The sequence below is a fragment of the Agelaius phoeniceus genome, chromosome 1 (assembly GCF_051311805.1).
Source record: "Agelaius phoeniceus isolate bAgePho1 chromosome 1, bAgePho1.hap1, whole genome shotgun sequence".
Classification (NCBI taxonomy): domain Eukaryota; kingdom Metazoa; phylum Chordata; class Aves; order Passeriformes; family Icteridae; genus Agelaius; species Agelaius phoeniceus.
In genome coordinates, this window is record NC_135265.1 from 113128532 (window position 1) to 113151242 (window position 22711).

At 34.4% G+C, this 22711-nt stretch overlaps 1 protein-coding gene across 7 annotated transcripts in view; it reads left to right on the forward strand.

Moving 5' to 3' along the window:
* The window catches only part of SNTG1 (syntrophin gamma 1), a 319691-nt gene that overhangs the window by 160978 nt on the left and 136002 nt on the right, over positions 1-22711 (forward strand). For all 7 annotated transcript variants that reach the window (XR_013184136.1, XM_077185430.1, XM_077185439.1 and 4 more), the window contains exons 2-4: positions 660-714; positions 9797-9931; positions 20825-20881. Coding sequence is in view for 6 of the 7 variants with exons in the window: in XM_077185430.1 (XP_077041545.1) it covers positions 688-714; positions 9797-9931; positions 20825-20881 (219 nt within the window). In the remaining variant the exon portion in view is untranslated. The remainder of the gene's footprint in view (positions 1-659; positions 715-9796; positions 9932-20824; positions 20882-22711) is intronic.

Sequence of the window (22711 nt, forward strand, 5' to 3'; positions counted from 1 at the left end):
TATGGATACACTTTAAGTAAAGGCCAGGCAAAGTAATAATCGCAGGATTTGGTGTGACATTTTGCCAACACTCACATGTATTCTTGACTTTTCTAACATTTGTTTTTCAACTCATAAATATTTCTGGAAAGTAAGCACACTGTTAAATGACAGCGGCTTCTGTGGAGAGATTAGGTACATTAATAAAATATGAGACAAAAGCTACTGTGAGTGATGGTTTTTAATTAGGGGAGAAAAGAAAAAAAAGGTCTTTTTTTAAAAGAGGGTGTGTTCTGAAGAGCAATACTTAATTGTCTCTATTTTTGTTACTTTTGAGTATACTCCTACTTAAGAAATAAAAATTGGAAAACCTAAAAGGAAAGACGTTTACACTTGCAATAAGAAAAGTATGTTTGAATGTCCTGTGAGAGGGAGGAGGTGTTGGGAACACAATCATTCCTTTGATTATATTCAATGAAACCAGGTTGTGTACTTTATAAGAACAGAAACAACTTCTAACATCTTCCTAATCCTGTTGCAACTTTGATCATTTCTTCTTTTAAGCAGTTGCTATAACTGGACCTAGCCAAAGAGAAGTGCAGTGGCTCATCTCAAACAGATAACTTTTATGTTTTCCTATATCTTTTTTCATTCTAATGAAGTCTTTCTCTCCATTTTAGACAAATATCACTTGCTGTGTCATAGCACATGGATTTCAGGACCGCCTGTGAAGAGGTAGGATCAGATTTTTTTTCAAATAGTAGAATGAAAATCAATGAACTTTTAATCCTTTTTATATACAAGATACTTTTCTTTTCCCCCTTTTCTTTTCTTCCCCTGAAGTTTTAGGAGTTATATAGTCAAATATAAGTTATTCAGCTGATCATTTCATGGTGGCAGATGGACTTTGTAGTAGAAGATGAAAGAATTTGCGCAAGTGTATTCACCTCTAGACCTCACCTCTGTTTCCATTTACCTCTTTAGGCACAATGTAGGTGGAGGCAGCTACATTTTGTGTGAGCTTTGCTCTTCTTGAAATTGTTTATGTCTGAAAGCCTGTACATGAAGAAAAATGTCAGTGGAGCCAGGAATCTGCCTGGTGCTGCTCAGCAGAATCAAGGGGGAAATGTAAAAGTATGGGAGAAAAGTGAGTGGGGGGAAGGGAAGCTATGAAGATGACCAAAATGAAAAACAATTCCATTCAGATTTAGTGATGTAAGAGAGTAATTTTTGCCTAGAATTGGTTTCATAATGTCAATGCAAAGTACTTCAGTTGCTCTCTACTAGAGATGAGGAAAACACTTTCTGTGTTTATAATAATTTTCCTTAAAGAAAGCAAATAAAATGTATTTGTAGACATTAGCCAGGGCATCTTATTTACTCAGTGATTGTCTATGTACAATTGTTTTAATATGATTTTAACAACTTCAGCAATTAAGACACAGTGAGGACCATTTACAGCAAATTATGTAATGATTTTAATGCATTATTATAATTTAAAAATCGTGACAATTACCTGTACACTGAAAATCACAAACACCATTTAGGACGGTAGGACTGTAAACAAGAAAACTGACTAGGACTTTAGGTGCGACCATGATCCCATGAAAAAATAGAAGTGAAGGGATTGGAACAGTACTAAAATCAAGAGCTAACTGTAGATATTACCAATTGTGACTTGAAAATCAGTTGGAATAAATTAGGGGAGAAGAGAAAATAAGCAGACTAAAGAACACTAAATCACGACAGCATTCTGGAACAAGTAGTAGGGTAAAAAAGTAATATTTAAATGAGCCCTGCCTTTGGGAAAGAATACTGTGATGTTTTTCCAGGACGTTATATATCAAGCTTTAATACCTCAGACTATGCATGCATGGTGTAAATTCTATAGCAGTATGTCCCAGATTATTTGGAAGAAAACATTCTTATTAATCTTGAGGTTTGGCTTTTCAAATAGAGTGTTTTCAGTTGGAAGGAGCCTGCAATGATCATGTATTCCCACTTCCTAAGTGCTTCATGGCTGCCCAAGAGATAGAGCATGTTATTAGGGCATTTTGGTTTTGGTTTTTTATCATTATTATTTCTTTTTTAATGCACTTATTCAGGTAAGGAGGAAGATTAGTATTATTTTCATGTTTTTTTATGTTGTTATTCTTTAAACTCTGTAGACTATTTAAACTCTGAAGACTATTAACTTCACTCTGTGTCCAGCAGACATAATGACAAGAGCAGCCACAGAAAGACAACTTTTTGGCATAAGAGTCCTGTCTTAGCCTTGACAGTGCAATTACACTGACAGATCTGTTTCATTCTGTATCTAGTTTCTAATGGGGGCATGGATATCAAATTTAGCTCTTTAAAAATCTGCTGATTTACAAACCTTCCATGGTAGACAAGGGAAGGAGAGCTTGATTCCACCCATCCAAAAAAAACTCCATAATCTGGAGACTGCAAAGAAGAGTTACTAAGAAGTTTTTGATAATGGCAGTAAAAATTTTTGTGAAGCATCTTGGCTGTCTGATGTTTCTCTTCCCCTTTTTGTTTGCTTTCACCTGCATATCCTGGTGCTGTAGCCACTACACTGCAGAAGAGCTGAGATTGCTCTCCCAAATGGTGCACAAATCTGGTGAATGCAGCTCAGATTCTTGTTGTTGCTTCCATCCTTAGTAATGGCAGTAAATGGTTTGAGCTGAGTTTCAAGTAGCGTAAACCCAAGATTTTCCACATAGATGCACTGAAGCGAAAGCATGTTTTTCGTGGTGTCCATGACATACTCAATTTTTTTCCTCAAATGAACTTTTCATTCTAATTAACTGCTGCTCTAGTGCACTGGAGGTCTCTGAGGGAAATTTAGTTCTTTCATAGTGCTGATGCTTTCATGCATCCCTAATTTCTTTTAGTGTCTACTAGTGAGATTTGGTTTGAGATTTGACACTGAAATGGTCTTGTCTCTTTATAGGTACCTGCATATGCACTTTGTGCCCAAGTTCCTGCAGCAGATCTGATTGGAGCAGTCAGGGTTATAATTGTAATGAGAAGTTAAACACAGATATGTAGACAGGTAGAGTTTGTTTCCAATCTCAAAGGGATTTCTAGTATCCTAATGATTATTTTCTCCCCCAAGCATCTTATCTGCAGGCTGTGCTGCCTTTCAAGGCATCTTAAAATAGTTTTAGTCTGCAGGAAAATAACTTCCATGCTAGACAATTCAAATGGTACTACAAAAAGAGGACATCTTAAACACAAAACCACATTTTTAAAGGGAAACTACCTGCTATCTGAAGAGGTGATTTTTTGTTTTTTGTGTGTGGCTTCTCTGCTTGCTACTTGTGGAATTTTTTCACTATTTCATGTTTCATTATTCAGTATTCCATGCTCTTTTCCCTCACTGATCAGCAAATACATGGATTTTTTTGGTTGTTCTATTTAACAACAATTTTGGTTGTTCTTTCTAAACCATAAGACTATGCAGCTCCTCTTTTACCCTTTATCCCAAGCTTTTTGAACTTTACAAGAGCATAAATCACAGAGTCACTAGGTTCTTAAAATGCTCTCCTGTACTCACTTGACCTTATTCTATATTCTGAAAACTATCTCTTGGAAGATAACCTCAGTCTCTGACATGATACTGTCCTCTGCAGTGAAAGTATCCTTCTGTTGAAATTGAAGACTTGGGATGATTATAATGCATTAGAACATCTTTCCCTGTGATTTTTTTTTTTAAGTTCATATTTTCCATCTACTTTATGAACAAGCTTAATTAGCAGCTTTCTAATTTTTTGAAATCTCATTCTTTACTTCTAATATCTTGGCTTTCCTTCCCCTCCTCCCCCCCCCCCCCAGTATAGCATCAAACTTATTTAAGTCAATAAATACCCCATTCATTTCCCTGCTTACACTCTATTCATTTGTTTTCACAGTAGTGCCCATTGTTTCTTTGAAGGATTCATTTGAATTGGTAAACTGTTTGTCCTGTGCTTTATGAATTCTATAAATGTTCTTGTAGACTTCACAAGCTTTATAATTTGATATGTTCTGTTATTCAAAGGTGTAGTGACCTCTATTTCAACATCCATCTAGTTGGGGTGGGGCTTTCCTGCAACAAAATGTGTTTTAAATTTTAAGCCGTATTTAACTTTCTTGTGAACTTCTTCCCTAAATATCATTATATACTTTTATGGTCAATTTCTAGTCACCTTTATGCCATTTTCTGATTCACACATATCAGACTAAGCTGCTGTTTTCCTTTGTTTATAAATCCTGTTAAATAGCAATACAGTGGGTTTCTGGGATTTTTCAAAAATGAAGTTTCAACTCATGATTTAACCTCAAAATCACATGATGGAAAATGACTCATAATTTACAATATCTGTTAGAATGCAATAGGTGAAGTAAATTTGAAGAAGCATCCATGTTCTCACAAAAGGCTTCAGTTTTACATTACCTTACCTCTTGGGTTCAACTCCATAGTCACAGTAAGCTCATTGGCAACTCAGACATCAAAATGGCATTTTATAGTGTCAGAAAAATAAAATTTTCTCTCTGAAAAAGTACCTTAGCTTAGTAAGAAGATCATATATACATATTTATGTCAATATATATTTTTTTCCAAATGTCGAATTTACATTTTATATTTCAGACACTTTGAAAGAAGGACTTTCTAAGAATTAATTCTTTCAATAATATCACTTAGAAAGAATACTAAAGCAAATACTTACCTGGAAAATACCTGATAAATCAAATTAAAATAAGTTCAAGTCCAAATTCGGAATTTTTCTGCAGTTCTTTCAGACTGGAGTGTACAATTCATATGCAGGAATGGACTTGCTGTCCCTTGGATTGGAAAATCTTGGTATCTGATTGAAGAGGCTCTGAATGACAAGCTGAACACATCCCTGTGTGTCTGGGCTGCATTCCAGTTTTTGACAATATAAGGGCTTTTCACTTAAGCTAGCAATACCTCCACAGAATGTGTAGCTGGACTGTTTAAAAAACATCCCATATATGGTTCTGACACATACTCCTGCCTCTTGAATCCATTGCTATTACCTCCTTAAATCCAATGCCATTACCTCCTTAAACCTCTGATTCAATTTTCTTTTTTATTATTATACTTACGATTATGATGCAGTGACAGGCATATCTCCAAATATTCAGAGGTCAGCCTCAGTTCAAATAAGCATCCAAAAGGGTAGATACTAATCTGAAGGAGCTGGGTACACATTTAAGGCAGTTTTGTAACCCATTCTCCTTACTGCTATCATGTTCTTGATAGTAGAAATAAATTTCAAGGCTTAAAACCAAATTGCAGAGGCTTACTTTCTTTTAGGACATAACAGTCAAAGTAGAAACTAAAAATCCAGGTCACCTTGCATAGAAGATGTGTTGAGTTGATTTTTTTTTCCCCCTTCTCTCTTGCTTCCACTTGTTTGTGGACTAAACTATTCTGAGATATTTGTTAAAGTCTTCCTGCTGATATGAAACTATGAGAAGCAAAGCTAAATAACTTGTTTTATTGTAGGGCCAAATACATAGATAAAGTAGCAGAAAGGAGAAGATGTCTTGAAAACTGCCTAAAAGACTGAAGGACTCTCTTTGAGAACACTACATAGGAAATGTTTTAGTTTTTTTTCCTTGTCATAAATGACAAGAAAAAAACCAAAGACATAAAATGAAAAAAAAAAAAAATCAGCAGAAAATCTGAAAGCAGACTAGTACAGGCCAGGTAAATTTAAAAAATATATTTATTTTAGGAGTCCTGCAGGAAATTTATTTCTAAATCAACAGGTAACTTTAATGCTGTTTCTTTTGCAGTATTTATTTTGGTATCCGTTTTCTAGGTACCCTGCTGCTAGTATAAATGTAGGAGCTGTAGTTTTCATGAGTGTTTTCCCTGAAATTAATTCTTAAATAGTTGTGAAGGCCATTTAAAAAATGTGGAAAGTTTGTTTTGGTATGTAAGAATTTCTAAATTCCTTTTAGGGAAGGAATCTTTAGGTCAGATCTTTTATACAGCCCCTTTGGGCAATGTGCTGTAAGTCAGGGTATAATTTTAAAGTGGCCTTTTTTCATTGCCTTGTTGCCAGTAATGATCGGAGTGTGATTCTCTGGAATAGTTGTCACCATATTCTCTGGAAAAGCTGTCTGCCTTAAAGGCTCTGCCCACCTCTACTGTCCTCTGGTAGTGACCTGAAGCAGAAAGTCCACCACAGACTGGTGTGATGAAGCAAAGGGAGATCAGTTTTCAGCCCCTCTGATAATTATATTAGTTCAGGAACTGTAAGCACTTCCCAGGACATCAGCTCTTATCTCATCAGTGTTCTTATCTAACTCAGCTTAAAACTGTGTGGAATGAGATTACAGAGGCAGCCTTGTGTGGGTGCAACATTCACTGCCTCTGTTACTTAGGTACCACTACCTTCCTTCATCACTGCTTTTGCTTGAAGCCACAGACTCTTCTCTCATGTGGAAACCCTTTCACCTCTTTCCAATGCTTCCATATGCATTCCTTAACGTACCACCTCTGCTTCATAAAAATGTGCAACTTCAAACACTCAGTTTTCTTCCCATCTTTGCAGCACAGGAGCCCAACTCTATAAATAAGGTGATATTCTTGGTGATTTGGGCTCAGTCAAGGTTTATTGGCTTAGCAAGCTGTTGTCAGCTGAACTCTTCTTCTCTCTGCATGTTTGCTGTGAGGTGATGCAGTGTGCCACATGTCTGAGCACAAGGGGATGCCTTGCATGGCCCAGCAGCTCAGCCAATGTGCTGTTTGTTTCCTACTGCTGTAAGACAGGAGTAGGGCTCAGCCCTCTGCCAGTGACATGGGAAAGGCTTGGAGGGAAGAGTTTTAGCACAGCCTCACACGGAATCTCTTAAAAGTTGGTGTCAGGAACAAAAGGCAATATCAGCCGTAGCTCTGCACTCCCACACCTCATGCACACATATACACACATGTGCACACCATCTAAGCTCTTCAAATGTTAGAGAGGGCAGGGCTATAGGCTGTACAGCTGATCCCAATAATTTTGCACAATAATTTTGGCCACGTGAATAAAAATGTTGATGTGCGCAGCAGTTTACATGGAAGTACATATAAAGGTTGTCGTCCCTAATTTCCAGCTCTGGAACAGGAGCTCACATTTTTATTTTACTCAGCTTGTGGAATACTTTGAAGGGTGTGGGTGAGAGCAGCAAGAAAGAGGTTTTAACAGAGAAAAATGAAACAATTTAATTCCAGTCTTTGTTCTCAAGGTCTTCTTTTGAAGTTACCTAATGAAACTCAGCTACATGCTTCTCTTTAACATGGTTAATGCAGCTGTCAGGTTGGAGAGGGAAGGTGCTAGTATAATTGAAGATTTAATTTTGAACTGTATTGTAAACTAGCTTTCATAAAACCCAACAACAGTAAAGTGGTTCATTACATTTTAGAATGTCTGATGTAAATAAGGTCTCTGAGTGTGTGTGATCAATCTTTCCAAGGGCCAAAATATTTTGCTGTTCCCAAGCTTGATTTGCTTGTTCAGGCTGAATAAGCTCAGCTCATATGCATTTAGAAACTGACTTGAATTTTAATTTTATTATGATGTCTAATTGTGCCTGCTGTGGTTGCCTCTAATTCCTACGAAGTAGCCCCTCAGCTTTTGCAGAAAGACTCTAGAGATTTTATAAGGTTATTGACCAAATCAGAAACGTGCAATCAAGTAAGGCAGAGTTACTATACCCAGTGTATGAGAGGCAGAATTTGTTCTATTGCCAGCTATCCAGGGAGGAGGAAAGGCGTATTGCAAACTTAGATGCAGAAAACAGGCATTTTCTAAGTGTTTGACCCCTTTGTTTGACCATAATTATTTACAATCCACATTGTTCAACTTCCATTGTCACTTACTGCTTTCTTCACAACTTCAAGGAGAGAGGAGGCGTCTTAGTGTGTAAAGGAGAAGTTCCAAGGACATGATCACTCTTTATTTTAATATTGTAACATTTTATGTATGATATGAGAGAATTTTTCAGTGCTACTGAAAACCTAACTCCTGGGATCCATTTATTTATTTTTTCTGTGTACATTAATCAGTTTCTGTCTTATCCTGTTCACAAAAAAACTCTAAAAAACCAACAAAAACAACAACAACAAAACAAAAAAAAAAAACCAAAAAAACCCTCAAAAAAAGACACCTTTAATATTAGAAAAATAGTGTAAGGATGAATGTTGACCAGAGGTTCGACTGACCTCAATGTGAGTTCAATGCATGGAGCTCCTAATTTTTTTCTTCTTCTTACCTAGATTAAAAAGAATAAAAAAATGTTAAAGCCACTTTCAAAGTCATGGCTGAGTTATACACATTTGTTCCTGGCATCCAAGGAAAAACAATTTCCAAAGTTTGAGTGTTGAGTATGGAACAGAAGTGACAGAACAGTTTGTCAGTGGAGAACATTATTTAGAGCTATTTAAAGATTGTCCTTGACCTTTCCACCTCTTTTAAAACCTTGTGAGAGAGATTTAAACTTCTCTTTTGCCAGTGGCCTACTGTCAGTTCCATATTTGTGTTTGTTCTCTCCATGCTGTGGATGTAAGAGCACATTAAGGAGACATCTTCCAAATCCTCTTTTAAACTCTTGTCTGAGAAAGAGCCCTCAGATTCATCCAGGTCAACCTCGGCACTTAAAGTTCAGAGAAATACTTTTCTTTCCTTGATCTCCTCTTAAGCCAACTTTTTACAGCTGTTGGATTGAAATCTGACCTCTGTGAAGATAGTGAAGGTTTTATTATTGGCACTGATGTGTCAAAGGTTTTCAGTACTTTTTACATGTGAATTTTTATCTGAGATACGTATGTTTATTTATTTATATATCTATATATCTATATCTGTATCTATCTATATATATGTATCTATGCAAATGCTTATGCTGATAAATTACTTGTAAGGCAAAGGTTTTAGATTGTTTGTAAGCAGATTTCTCATATCAAAAAAATGCTCTACCAGTAGGAATTTTGTCCATTGATGAAGTGTTACAAAGAGTACTATTTTCAACATAACCTCCAGGAGAAATTAAATACTGATGGTACTTTCACGTGCCAACTTTTTCAGTGCTCACCCTCTCATGTATAATGCCCCAAAAAATAGTACAAGTAGGCGCTACTGCAAAGGCACTGTTGATTGTTGGAAAATCATTTGTTATATATTGAGGAATCCTACAGAATTCCTGATCTTTAGCCATAAGTGTAATATACAGAAACGGAGGCAGAACTAAGTTACTACAGGGAGTTTTAGCCTTTGATTTATTTTCTCTTATTCTTAGTTCAGCATCTTCAGTTGAAAAGGACCATAAAAAAGTTAAATCAATATTTTATTCACAGACAATAGCCCACAACTGGGTTCATGAAGCTGTTGATACTCACATCTGGCTCTTTTGGAGGTGTCATTGTATGTGTTTCTGTGTCAAAAATCGTGTAATATGTGGAGGATCAGCTTTTATTTTGTGTCCAAGTGGGGTGTTTCATCATTTAATGAAAAGATGGAAAATAAGAGCACAGATAGTTTGAAGCAATTTGGAAAGAGTTTCACAAAATCATCATGGTTGAAGAAGCATCTTATTATTGCAAAATCTGCCTTTAATATTTACTACTGTAACATTTGTTCTCTTGTAGTCTAAACACGCTAAATACAATGATCATTGAAAATAGTCCTGAGTATTTGTTCACATGTTTATGGTGACTGTACCTATCTATCAAGTATTCTTATTCAAAATATCACTTCTAACAATTCTTAGTGCTAACTGAAAACAACTTTTTTTTTCTTTATTCCCTCCTTTGAAGACAAAGACAGGGGTTTGTTTGCTGCAGGATGGTAACCAGGAGCCTTTCAAAGTGCGACTGCACTTAGCCAAAGATATTTTGATGATCCAGGAGCAGGATGTGATCTGTGTGTCTGGTGAGCCTTTCTATTCTGGTGTAAGTAGCTTTTATTTCTTCTTTAAGATGTTCTTTACAAAGAAACAGTGCTGTGTGCATACACACATCTTTATGCATTTGCTCCCATGGATTGGTATTTCATTTTACACTGTTAACACGAAGTGTATTTTAGTGCTTCTTTTGTGAGTAAATATTAGCAATATTCATCTAAGAAGCAGCAATGAGATAATAAGGCATATGCATGACTGCACCACTGTTTCTCTTCTCTCACCTTTGGGTATTGGAGCCAATGAATGTGGGAGGAATGACATGAGCAGTGGTTTTTGCAGGGAGTACAGATACCTCAAAGTACCTGTATCTAAGTATTGTCTGTGGAGTTGATAAGATAATTATGTCAGAGCTTTGCTGGTAGAAGAGTTACCTTTTATCCTCTGTTGCTTGAGTTCCTTCCTATGGTAGGCCAGCACTAGACTTTGGGAATGCTGTGGGAGTCACTAGCTTTAGCAGCATATCCTGTTAACAGAGATGGAACAGAGGGATAAAGGGCTTTATGTATTACTGTTTTTACCCGATGTGTCACATTCCTTATTTAAGCATCATATTGAATTTTGTGCATGAGAAACTACAATTATTTGGAAGATCTGTAAAATTTTATGTAGAATAATACCGTAGGGTTTCGAGCTATTATAATGCAAAGTTTTTATTTAATATTAGGAGATAGGTACAAAAATAAAAGAAATCACTTAGTATTAATTTCTGTAGACATTTTTATAGATACTGTAATTATATTTTGTAGAGATCTTCCTTTAAGCTAAATAAAATAATCATAGAATTTCATGTTAAATCTTGTGAGGCATAGTAGTGTGATATCTGTTCATACAAATGTTTTGTTAATGCTATTATGTCTGTTTTATTATTTAATTGCTGCTATTTCCACCTACTTGGATCTCTAAATACAAGCACAATAAAAAGATAGAAAGCACAAATGAAAAATAAATTGGTAGAATGTTAGCAGTGCAAAGAGTGTGAAAGATTAATGAAAAAATGTATCAAATTATCCTTCTCATGATTATGAATATGTCACGGTGAATTCTTCGGAGCTTTTCTCTGAAACAAGAGGAACACATTGCTTAGAGTCTCCATAGAGTCTGGGTTTATTTGCTTGACAAATCTGACATTAGCTTCTGACTGTTTCATGCTGAACAAAGGCAGTTTGCTAATACAGGTCTGTATCCTTTATGTGCAATATAGATGCTCCTTTTACCAGTCAGAGTCCCATGTTCCTCGATAGACAGGACGTCCAGCCGCCAGGATAGAAAGAAGTTATGAGTTCAAGCTCAAGCTGTAGTTGTTCAATTAGTATCATACACTGTGGCACCATTATTTCACCAACACCATTCTGACTTTATTTATTAAAAGATTTTATCACTCAGAAATATGACTTTCATTATTCTGCTGTAATATCTGTAATATCCTGCTGAACTTGTTATTTAAATGTCTTCATGAAATGCATATTAATTTTTTTCCCTTTTCACAGCAAGGCTTTCTCTTACAGTATTTCTCTCCTTAGTTTTGCAAAGGCTCTGTAGAAAATAATGGATTATTTGCTTCCCCAATTAAACTCCCCCATGTTATTTGCATATTAATGCATAACTCATTAACTGATTGGTATTAGTGGGTTGATGCAGAGATTATTTTCCTGGAAGTGTCGTTGTTGGAGTAGTGACTTTTGAGCACTTTACTCTGATTTCCTTTAGGATTAAGTCTATTTTTTTAGCAGTAGGTTCATGCCAAATAAGAATGATTGGCATTTCACAGACAGTTAACTGTCCTTTTGTCAAAGGTAATTTGAATAATCTGGAATCATGTACCTTGATTGTATACTATAATCACAGAAGTCCCACGGGGTTCCTTTTTAAGTTTTCCTCAGTTTTATTCCTGATTTTTTAGGTTTAATTTGTTTGCTTGCTTATTTTTCCTATGTTTTACTTGGGTTCATTTTGTTTTGTTCTTTCTGTCATTCTAGATAACTGATAGCATTTATCTTTCCTTTACCTGAATTCTACAAAGCAAGGGATTTCATTAGCAACTGATGCATCAGAGAATGAACTCTTTAAGCATAAAAATAAAATTTGTAACTGAGGAACAATAGTATTGCTAAATTTTACACACAAGTAGCTACAGTAAAAATAATTTTTAATCTGTTTAAATAAATAATCTTCAAATAATTCGATTATAAGGTTTTGCTTTATCACTGCTGCACTGGTATGGAACTAAAGGCTATTACTGTGTTTCTAGCTCAGAACAGTGTCTCTTCTGTTTGTTGAGTCTGAATCAATTTGCATGCTCCTCTGTGTAGGACAGTCTTTAAACAGGCACTTAACGTTCCAGCAGCATCCAGATCTGCATCCTGTGGAATAATCTAAATAAAATCAATGGCTCCTTAGGAATGAAGTGCTGTTTAATGTGAGTGTATGGGATAAGGACCTGGTTCTTAATTTGAAACACTTCCTTTCGGTGTTAGACAGTTCTAGTTTCCAAAACTAAAGAGGTGCAAAGAAATATTGTTTCTTCTTTTGTTGTGTACAGTTTGGAGTAAGAAAATAAAATGCATAAAAGATTATAAGCAAAATAAATAGTGTTATACACTAAAAAAGGAAAGTGTCTGTTTCTTTAATGGGCTGAAAAAAAACATAAGCATTAGTGAGGGTTCTGCAGCAATTGTACCTATAGCAACTCCATACAGCATCAACCATCATTCAAATGATCATGGACTACATCTAAATTTGAGTATCAGTTGCATCAATAAGTATTAAATATATTTCTTTTTGTGTGCAATAAGAAAGTCTTGCATTCCGAGAGAAAGAAGTGTAGCGGGTTCAGCATTATGCTGCTAGCAGATATCCAATGTAGATTTGAGCTCCAGCGCAAATGACCAAAAGTGGGATGAGAACATATTGTGAAACTCAAAGGCAATGTTGTTACTAATCTGAATTAAATCCTTGCCTGTAGAGAGGTTTTATGTTATGGGAAGTGTTTGCCTCAGTTGGAGTGGCTTGTGTTGGAAGATAAGACTGCTGTCCCTTAGGTCAGGTACACCCTTTTCTCCCAGAGCAGTTACTAAATGTCCCAAAATGAGTTGAATTAAACCACGTAGGAACCTCATCACTATTTATGGCAGAATTTTAGAATGTCTTTATCTATTCTTTTAAGCATATTTCTTGAATTACTTGAAATTATGCTCACAAGAGTTTGCTGTATGGTGGTCCATATAAGAATGTGGAGTGAGGTAATTCCCACTCTTTTTAGATATACATTTAAATAGCCTGGACTAACCAGGTTAGCCTAATGCTGAACTTGGTGAAAATTATGATGAGAGAGGAGATAGCCTAAGGTATGACATATCTGAAGTAGATTTGTTCCTAGGAAAGGTTTTAATATTTGCCATTCCAGAATCAATATTTTTATTCTAGAGTTAATCCTCACAGTTTCTATTACCTTTCATGAACATCTGAAATTCAAGGAAAAGGATTATTACGCTATATCAAGATAAGCAGCTTATCTGTTTAGGAAGCTGTGGATTTTTGCTTCTTTTCTTTAATAAATTTCCTTCATTAATTGTACTCAGAATATTTTCTATACATAGAGTCTATGTGCATGTGAGATCCATAAATTAAGGATATGACAATGAACCATCTGACAGAATGGATGATTTGAATCAGCTACTCTTTTTTCTTAAAGAATCAAAATAAACTGCAAGCAGCTGGCAAATTGTTAGCTACCAGGGTAGTTTGCATTTTTACAGAATTTTCTTAAATATTCTTTTAAAGGGTCATAGATTTTACAAAATACTGCTAACTCACCTGCTGATAACATACAGATGAGTCACATCTCTTTCAAGTAATTTATTTTTGTGCTGCTGTGCAGTAAATGCATTAATTAATTAAATGTTAAGAAGTTCTTTTAGTGGTTTGATTTTTTAATTAAAGATCTTTGGGGAAAATTTGTGTGAAGGTCAATCATAATTCAATACTAATAAAAAATGAGTGAATGGTTTTATTTTTTTGCGAATTGACAGAGCAACAGTTCCCAGAGTAGCATGGCATTTGTCCAAACTTTTAACGGAGGTTGATACAATTGCATCTAAATGTAGCCTATGGACTGTAATTGGTTTTGTGATTAAAAAAACTACCAATAAACACCTTTACTAAGGCCAGGATGTATCACTGTCTCAAAAAGTTGCACTGCAGCCAGATCTGTTTTCTGATATTGTAAACAACACTGTTGTTTTTTTTTTTTACTGGAAGCCTAAAAAAAAAAAAAAAAGTCTCACTTTTAGGGTTGTCTGTATGCTATTGTGAAATCATGTGCTGAAAGATTCATAAATATATACAAAGCTAATAAAGTATTAAAAAAATGAGTTATTAGAGCTTTTCCAATTTTTTTTTGCTTTGTATAAAAAAGTCTTTTAATTTAAAACTTTAAACAATAGATTTTTTCTTGTTTTTTAAAATTTCAATATTAAAGCTATTAATTTTTAAGAATAAATTTAAATTCAGAACACATCACTTAGGGATGACATGCCTGGGAAGTAACATGAAGTTATTAAATTTTCCTTGCTTGAATATTTAATTTTTTTGAGATTTCCTGAGAATTAATTTTGTTATATTGGATCATTCTCTTTTGAAAATTATGAATTTTCTTGTCATATATTTTAGTATTGCTAAAAAAGATTCAATTAACATTAGCAATTTAAATTAATTGAAATAGAAGAAAAAAATTAAAAGCTTAAAATGGTAAATTATAGTTTTGACTTATTTTCTCTAGTGTCTTTATTTGCAATTTTGATTCTGATGTTTGATTGAATATTACAAGTAATGCCAAAATGGAACTCCCTGTCTTGTAAAGAATTGCAAATATGTGCACTGATAGGTCACCTTTCAAGCACTTTCCATTCTTGTTACCTTCACAAAGCTACCAGTAAGAATCTTTGGGTTTTTTTATCTTTTTGGTATCTGTCAGCTATTCAGTGGAGTGAATCCATTTTTTCACTGAAGTCGTCAAGTATCTATCAGATGGGGGTAACTTTTTCCCCTGCCAATCTGGACAGCTTTAAAGTGACAACTTGACAGATGTAAATATGATTATTTAGGGAAAGCCTAAGGCAGCTTATTTTTCTGCAGCTACTTAAAGGTAAAAAGCATAGCAATCAGCTGAAGTTAAAAATGACATTTATAATGCCAGATTTGAAAGAAAATAATGACTTTTCCTCATTGGAAGAAGGCTTGGAAGAAAAAAATATTGCAAATCAGAAAAAACTCAGAGAACCTAAAACATTGATAGCAGTGGATGATGCAAGGCAGTAGCTGGAAACTACAGAGAATGTTCCTTACAAAACCTGGTGGGAGTTCAGATCCTGACCATGAGTTTATAGGTTTGTTTCTCTTTTATTTCTATACTAAGAAATTAGTATTCCTGAAGTGAAACAATTGTATGAGTGGAAATTTTATAAGTAGATATTTAGGTGAGTGTTTCAGCTTTCAAGCGTAGGCTGCCGGACCAGAAACATTTTGAAGTATGAAGGGTTGAGAGCTTTTTTTTTTATTCTAGTCACTGTTAACAGCCTGCATGACACTGCTGTGTTTGCCACCCTCAGTTTCCAGCACAGATGCAGAGGAAGGGGGATTTCCAGTTGACCAGGCAGGTTGCAGCCCTCCCTTACTGCCAGGCTCCTCCAGTTGCATGAGGAACTGAAATAATGAGACAACCTTCAAATGCCATGTGATGGGAGTTGGTCGCAGATGAGCAAGTCTGCTGGCAAACCTTGTTAGCACTATTAATTCACATTGGGAATGTGACTGACCTGTGTCTTGTGTCCTTTACACTCAGAATGTGTATAAAGCTTGCCCAGGTAAATTAATCCAAAGAAATGTCACTAAGAAAGAGCATGCAATGATTAAATAAAATTTTAAAAATCCTCATTATATTTTCTTGTTTCAAAATGTAGTAGGATTACTAATAGCTGATAAACTATATGAGAGTGTGGCCTTGAATATATTGTGGCATCAAATGTTACCAGGTTGATTTATGAAGTTGCTGCCAATGTATTGATTTTATCTTTATACTATTACATTTTAAAATTTATGTTCTAATATTTTCCTCCTTTTTTTCCTCCTACATCTTTCCATGTCATTGTACTATTGTAGATTCCTCTCCATGTCTATTCCTTTTTTCCCCACCTCCTGTTTTGTGCTGCAAACCTTTCAGCTTTATCATCTTCTTCCATATGTAAAATACCTTGGTCGCTCTTCTAATCGTCTGAAAAGAAAGGTCTTGTTTTCTGTGTGTACCTAGACAAACTAATTCTTTATACCTCTACTCCTGCAAGATGAATATCCAGACTCACCAGATGAATAACCACACACTGGGAAAAAGGTTGAGAAATGGTATATTTAAGTTTCCCATGCTGTTAACTCATTTTTGTGAAGATTTTTGAAGTTTCTTAATCCTTTTGTTCAACATATATTTGACTTCTTTCATAGAGACACAGTATTAGATTATTGGATCCCATTAGATGACTGCTTTATATTATACAAGATAGTTTGAAATAATAGCTAACAAAATATTTTTAAGAGTCAGTTAAGTAATTATAAACTTTCTTTTACATCATATAACATTCAGTATGAAAGACTTGAATTTTTACTCTGCTCTAAGATGTAACTTAAAAATAACATTAACTCTTGACTAAATATAAATAGTTAATGATTACCTAGGATTCTGTGTTTTCCTTTCCTCACTGTTTATGTTGTTCTGTGCTCACATGGTCATTTTTCACTTCTGATCTTATGAAGACATTTATGTTCCCCAGAAGATCATATGGATTTCAAGAAAATTTAGTACCTCTTTAATAAAAGCCTCAAAAACATTGTTTCTCTTTCACTGCAAAACTCTGAGGAAGAATTTTTTTTTTGGCAAAACTCTTTGCTGTCCTTTCCAGAAAATTTTCTGAGACACATTGAAAATGCAAGATGCTGACAGCATGGCAGCAGCTTTGTGTTTTTCAATAAAATGATAACTACTTTTGTTCTGTTCCAGGAAACAGCAAGAACACTACTCTGAATTTTGCTTTTAAGAGTCCTAGGAGCTCTAACCTTCCTTCTGTTCTGTATCATGTACATAACAAATGTGAAAATGGAATTACAAGCTCACAGAACACTTTGTGTAGTCTTGACAGTGAACTAAGTATCTTTTCATCTCAACCAAGTTTTATTTTGTAAAGTTGGAAATGAAGTTGCTTTTGGAATTTGCAAAACCACTGCAAATTCATAGACTATCATGTCATGCAAAAAGAGGGGAATGCATAAAAATATTAATAGAGAATCAACAGAACATCAGTATTTTTAACCTGAACAACAAAATAGTCAGTCAGGATACTTAGAGCACTTTATCACTTGTACAAAAGTTTTTGCCTCCAGAGTTCTTGCTGTGTTTTATTAATGAATAGTTATAAATCTTTTTAAGACCTTAAAGCTATTAGACCAGAGAAAAGCATTTTATTATTGTTATTGTTCACTTGAATTGTGAATTAAAGGCATCAGAACAAAATAATTTGCTTCAGATTGCCGGTTAAATTTATTTTGTGCATTAATCATTATAGTAAAAATACTTTACATTAAAATATATTGTTTTGCTGACAAGGTATATTCCATTCACCTGGGTTGAAAATGGCACTGAAAGCTAAGCTTGGTTTGGGGTTTTTGAGGGTTACATAAAATAAATCATGTGCAAATCCAATTATAAACTTACTTAGACAAAAGAGTTTATTGCTAAAACATTTCAAAGCAAGTATCTATCATCGAAATACTGATTCAAGTTACTTTGTAATTCAAAAGGGATGGATTTATCTTTTTCAAGCTAAATTTGACATTCTGCCTCTATATTTGATGCAGTTGATTAATACCTAATTTGGACACCTGCTTTGACCTGCCAGGATTGAATGTGTTTATTTTTCTATATCTATTACAAAAATAAAGTTGCATGGAACAATGGCTGATTAGAGCTGGGGCTTTGTCCCAAACCAAAATTCAGGTGTCTGAAATGTCTGCTTCTAACTGTTCTGGAAATGCTGTTTTGCTATGAGGTTTATATGGGATTTTAAATTGCAGACTAGGGGATTATTGATAGTTTACTAAAGAAACATACAACTTGTATGTAATTCTGGTTTGTACTTTTGAAGATCATTTGCATGTTTGTTATTGTTAGCTAACTTGATGTAAAGAAAATGTAATTCTGCATATAAGTAAAGTATTATTTCTTTTTTGTAAAACTGAGAGATGTGTTGATTTAGCCTGGATTGAATACAATGCACTGCCTTCTCTTCACATTACACATCACTCAAGTGAATCTAGGTTGCAATATGTTTTTGAAGTGAAATTCAGTTCAGTAACTCTCTGGTCCCAAAATATTTAAGATCAATTTTCAATGGAGATAAAAAAGAACCTAGAAAAAATACTAGACAAAACCCTCTGATACATTATGCTGAGCTGAAAAAGTGTCTTGAAATTTTTCAGGTTTCCTCCCTTACATCTATACAGTTTTGCCTATTTAGAAAATCTTCCATGCTAACATGACTTTTTTCACATAAAGAAGTAGTGCTGAACTCCAGTGTGAAATCTTTCTAGTTTTCTGTCAGACAGCACTGGCAAACTCACAGAAGACCCAGGATCAAGTGTTTTCAGGATTATCTTGAAGTCTGATAGTCTGCCTTTGCTTGAAACTATCTTGATTCTGCCTTTGGTGAAAACCAAAAAGTACATTTTATTATCTCTTTTATGTGAGTACTTTTTTATGGGTACTTAGGCGCGTGTTGAGCTAAGAAAGACAACAAGGACAGAAAAATTCTTCAGCATAGTTTTCTGTTAGGTTTTTAAAAATGTGGCTTCAGCTTAGGGATATGATCAGATGTCAGTATTTACAGTGACTACTGACACATCATGAACTACAAACTTTATGAAGTTACATGTTTTTCACTGAGAATATTACTTTGTTTGAAATTTAATCCACATGTTGTCCTTTATTCCATTCGTGGTTGATGTAACAATAGCCAGTTCAAGCCAGTTTAGTGAAAGGTTGCTATTTTTCAATGTCATATTAGCACAAGTGTGTTCTATTTGATTTGAACCTGTATAAGAAAAAATAACAGAATATATTGACTAGAGTGTACAAGTCAAGTTCATGTTCTTAACTCCATGTTCAGCACAAGCTGGAGGTGGAAACAAGATAAAGTTAACAGGAAAAATACAGCTCCCAGTGGAGCCACAGCTGAGTGTTTTCTGTTCATTTATGTATACTCAGCTTAGACCACACATGAGACTGTGGCCTGTATTGGTTTATCCTGAATATATTGTCAGCACTATTACCTGCCATCTGATACTGTGACAGACAAAAGGTTTTCTAGGTTTTCTGAGTACAGTCTGTGGCCTTAACCCAGTCTGTAGGAACTCCATTATAAAAGTTCCTTTTTAGAGGTTTATGTCAAAAATAAAATTTGAAGTGTTTGGCTATTTAACAGCAAAATATATACCTTTTAGTTAGAATAAATATTTGCAAGCATTTTGCAAGCATTAGCCTACGTAAATAAATGGTTGTCTCATTTTAGGCAATCCATTTTTTCTTTCAGTCCAAAACATTGGAGTTTACACTTGCTCTTTCCACAGTTGCTTAGTTCATATTTGTCACAAATGTGAAAAAGAAAACAAGGTGGCTTGATTTTCACCAAATTTCTGAAATAACAGCTTTCCAAAACTTTTATGTGGTACCTCCTTTTTTTTCCTTTCTGTAAATGAAGTAAGGAAGAACAAAAAACATCTGTATGTATTTCATCCTTCCTGTCACTGCTACATTTCTGATGATCTATTTAAATCTGACTGACACTATCTATGCTAATTGTGCTGAAATAAATATAGTTAAATGTAGCATGCATGCAGACTTATGCCATGCAATAAATATATAGGTAATTAAATGAGTATCAAATCTAGACCACATGTAGAGAGCATTCAAAAATCTACAAAATTGATGTATCTGAATCTGGATATATGGTATATCTGCTAATACATTATTTTTCCACTATCTAAATGTAGTAATTCTAAATGATCTATAGTTATAAAGTCAACAGAGAGAGTAGGAAAAAAACCCCAATAACGTCTTTTTTGTAAATGTTTATATCTAAGACAGTAGCCTACAATTTTTACAGCACAAATTTTTAGACAAGCACTAAAAGGAAAAAGATGGGCTGCTTTTAACAGTTGTAGGTTATGGCTTATGATTTTTAAACTATTGCTCTGAGATCAACAGCGGCTGGTTTTCTATTAGCTTCAGGTGGTTTTTGGTTTTGTTTTGTTTTAATTTGGATCATTACTGTGCTTTGAAGTGAATTCATGCAATGTGTGCCCTTGTTAGGCTTTGGTTCACACCAATGAGTGATCTTGGCATGCACAAATTGTTTTCCTTTCAGATGAAACTGAATTGAGAAATGCACTACAGGCGTGAACTGTATGTACTTCAACATGGAGTGATCAACCTGCAGATGGGACCAGTTTAGAACTAGTCAAGGCCTTAACCTCTGAAATGTGTGTGTTGTACCATAATTGTCCAACTCCAAAGTTCTGGCTTTTTTTAAAGCATTGCAGTACTTGCTAGGATAGTGTGAATTGAACAATTTTTTTGTTGGTTTTTTTTTTTTGAGACAGGATCTCTTCTTCCAGGCTTTGTCTTTTTCCTGTGGAGCGTAGGTTTCATGGGATTTTTTGTTCAGGAACTCAGAACTTCATTAAAACAACAAAATTCAATGTTGAAAAAACTTATTGAAGCATAAATATAGTTGTTTAGGCAGAAGACATTAAATCTAGCAAAACTTGATTTCTTTTTTTCCAGGAAAGAACAGTAACAATTAGAAGACAGACTGTAGGAGGATTTGGATTAAGTATAAAGGTAAGATGATATTTTTGGTCTATTTATTACCTATTACACAAAGCATGTCTTTGTATATAGTCAATGTTACTGTTAATGAGTCCAAACTATTTTAGAGGACTAGAAACAAGACAGGAAACATATTCTTGTATGTTAGATACTGTTACAGCAGGCAACTAGCGCTCTGCTACACTATGGAATGGAAGGCAATCATTCCCTTAAAATTCAAGCTGACCAACTCTGTAATAAGGTTTGATGTAAGAGTTGAGAAGTGTTTTCAACTGTATAGACTGTACTTGTTCAGCTTTTCTCTAATTTAAATAGTTATTAATGAATGCTAAATTACAGTGGCAGGCACAAGGAGCAGCCAATAAGCTCATCATCAATTCTGCTACAAAGAATATCACATTAATCCATTGCAATTCATTAGTGGGACAGAAAGTGTTATTGCCTGCTCGTATTGTTTTTTTTTTCTGTATATCAAGCCCAGATAGCAATTTATCATGTTACTGTGGTTTTGCTTTTGTCAGTAAGATTTAGGAACATATACAAGTGTAGGTGATCCTTTTTAGGAGAGGGAGGAAGGGTTAATAATTTTTGTCATTGTAATGTATGATTTTGAAAACTTTACCTTAGCTTTGAGTCTGAGTGTAGACAACACAAGATTAATTTTATCTTCTACACACAGCAGTTCTCAGTCTCAAGATAGCAATGGAAAAAATGAAGTGTACTTCACATGAATGCAAAGAGGCCTAAATTATGCATATAAAGTGAAAGTATAGATTTTCCTATGACATCTGCTAGTAGTGACCTTATAAGTGACTCAAAAGAAGGATTAACGTGCATTTGTGTTGTCATTGATAAGAATATGACTGAATAGAAGTATTAATTTTTAAAAATGTCTTCGTGCACTTGCTGTTATCTTGTTGACCCATGAAGACCTCTGTTCAAGAGAAACTAATTGCTATTTTGTCACCTGAGTTTCTCATCAGTTTGGTCAACAACATTGAAGGTTTTTTCCCTCTCTGGTATCATTATAGGTTACAGTACACTGAATAATAATAAAGAAATGAATGTCAGTGTAAAATCAAGTGTATGGGTAAAGGTGGTTTTATTTAAATGCTGCTAAGAAGTAACTGGTTACAGTAAGGACTTCAGATGATTGGAGAGCAAATCTCAAGAGTCAAGAAACTTGATTTTTACATATACTTTACAATGAGCTATTTAGAATTAATATCACTGATAATCTCAAGATCACATTATTTAAGTATTATGTACATTGCATAAAATAAAACATCACTTAGAAATATAAAATAGAGAATATCCAATGGTCTTTCTTAAATTAATAGTTATTCTTAACTTTTTAGAGTAAGATATTTATTTTCTATGATTATTTTATGTCATAGACATTTTGATCAAAATTAATCAAAGTATTGGAAAGGTGAAGATACATAAAGTCAGGTGTGAATAGACAATTTTAAATTTTTTTAAATAACTAGCAATCAGGTGATGAAATCCCTTCAAAAATGTCATTAAAGAGCAAAGAGTTCTCTTTAAAAAAAGGAAACTCAAACTTGTTTGGATGGCACAGATTAGATAATGAAAATGAAAAGTTGAATTCTGTGGTCCAAGATGCTCTGTTGCTGTGTTTCAGCTAGCATGATTTATTACTTTAAAATTACTTATTTTTTAAAAAATCAATGTTTGTTGGACCTTTTTTGCTAAGTCCCTTTGTTTGTAGTTCTACATTCTCACAAAGATGGACAAGCAGTTGGAAAGCCAACACAGTCTGAAAAAAAAATTAACAAATTCTATTATTATAATTTTAAACTAGTGTAAAAAACAACTTAG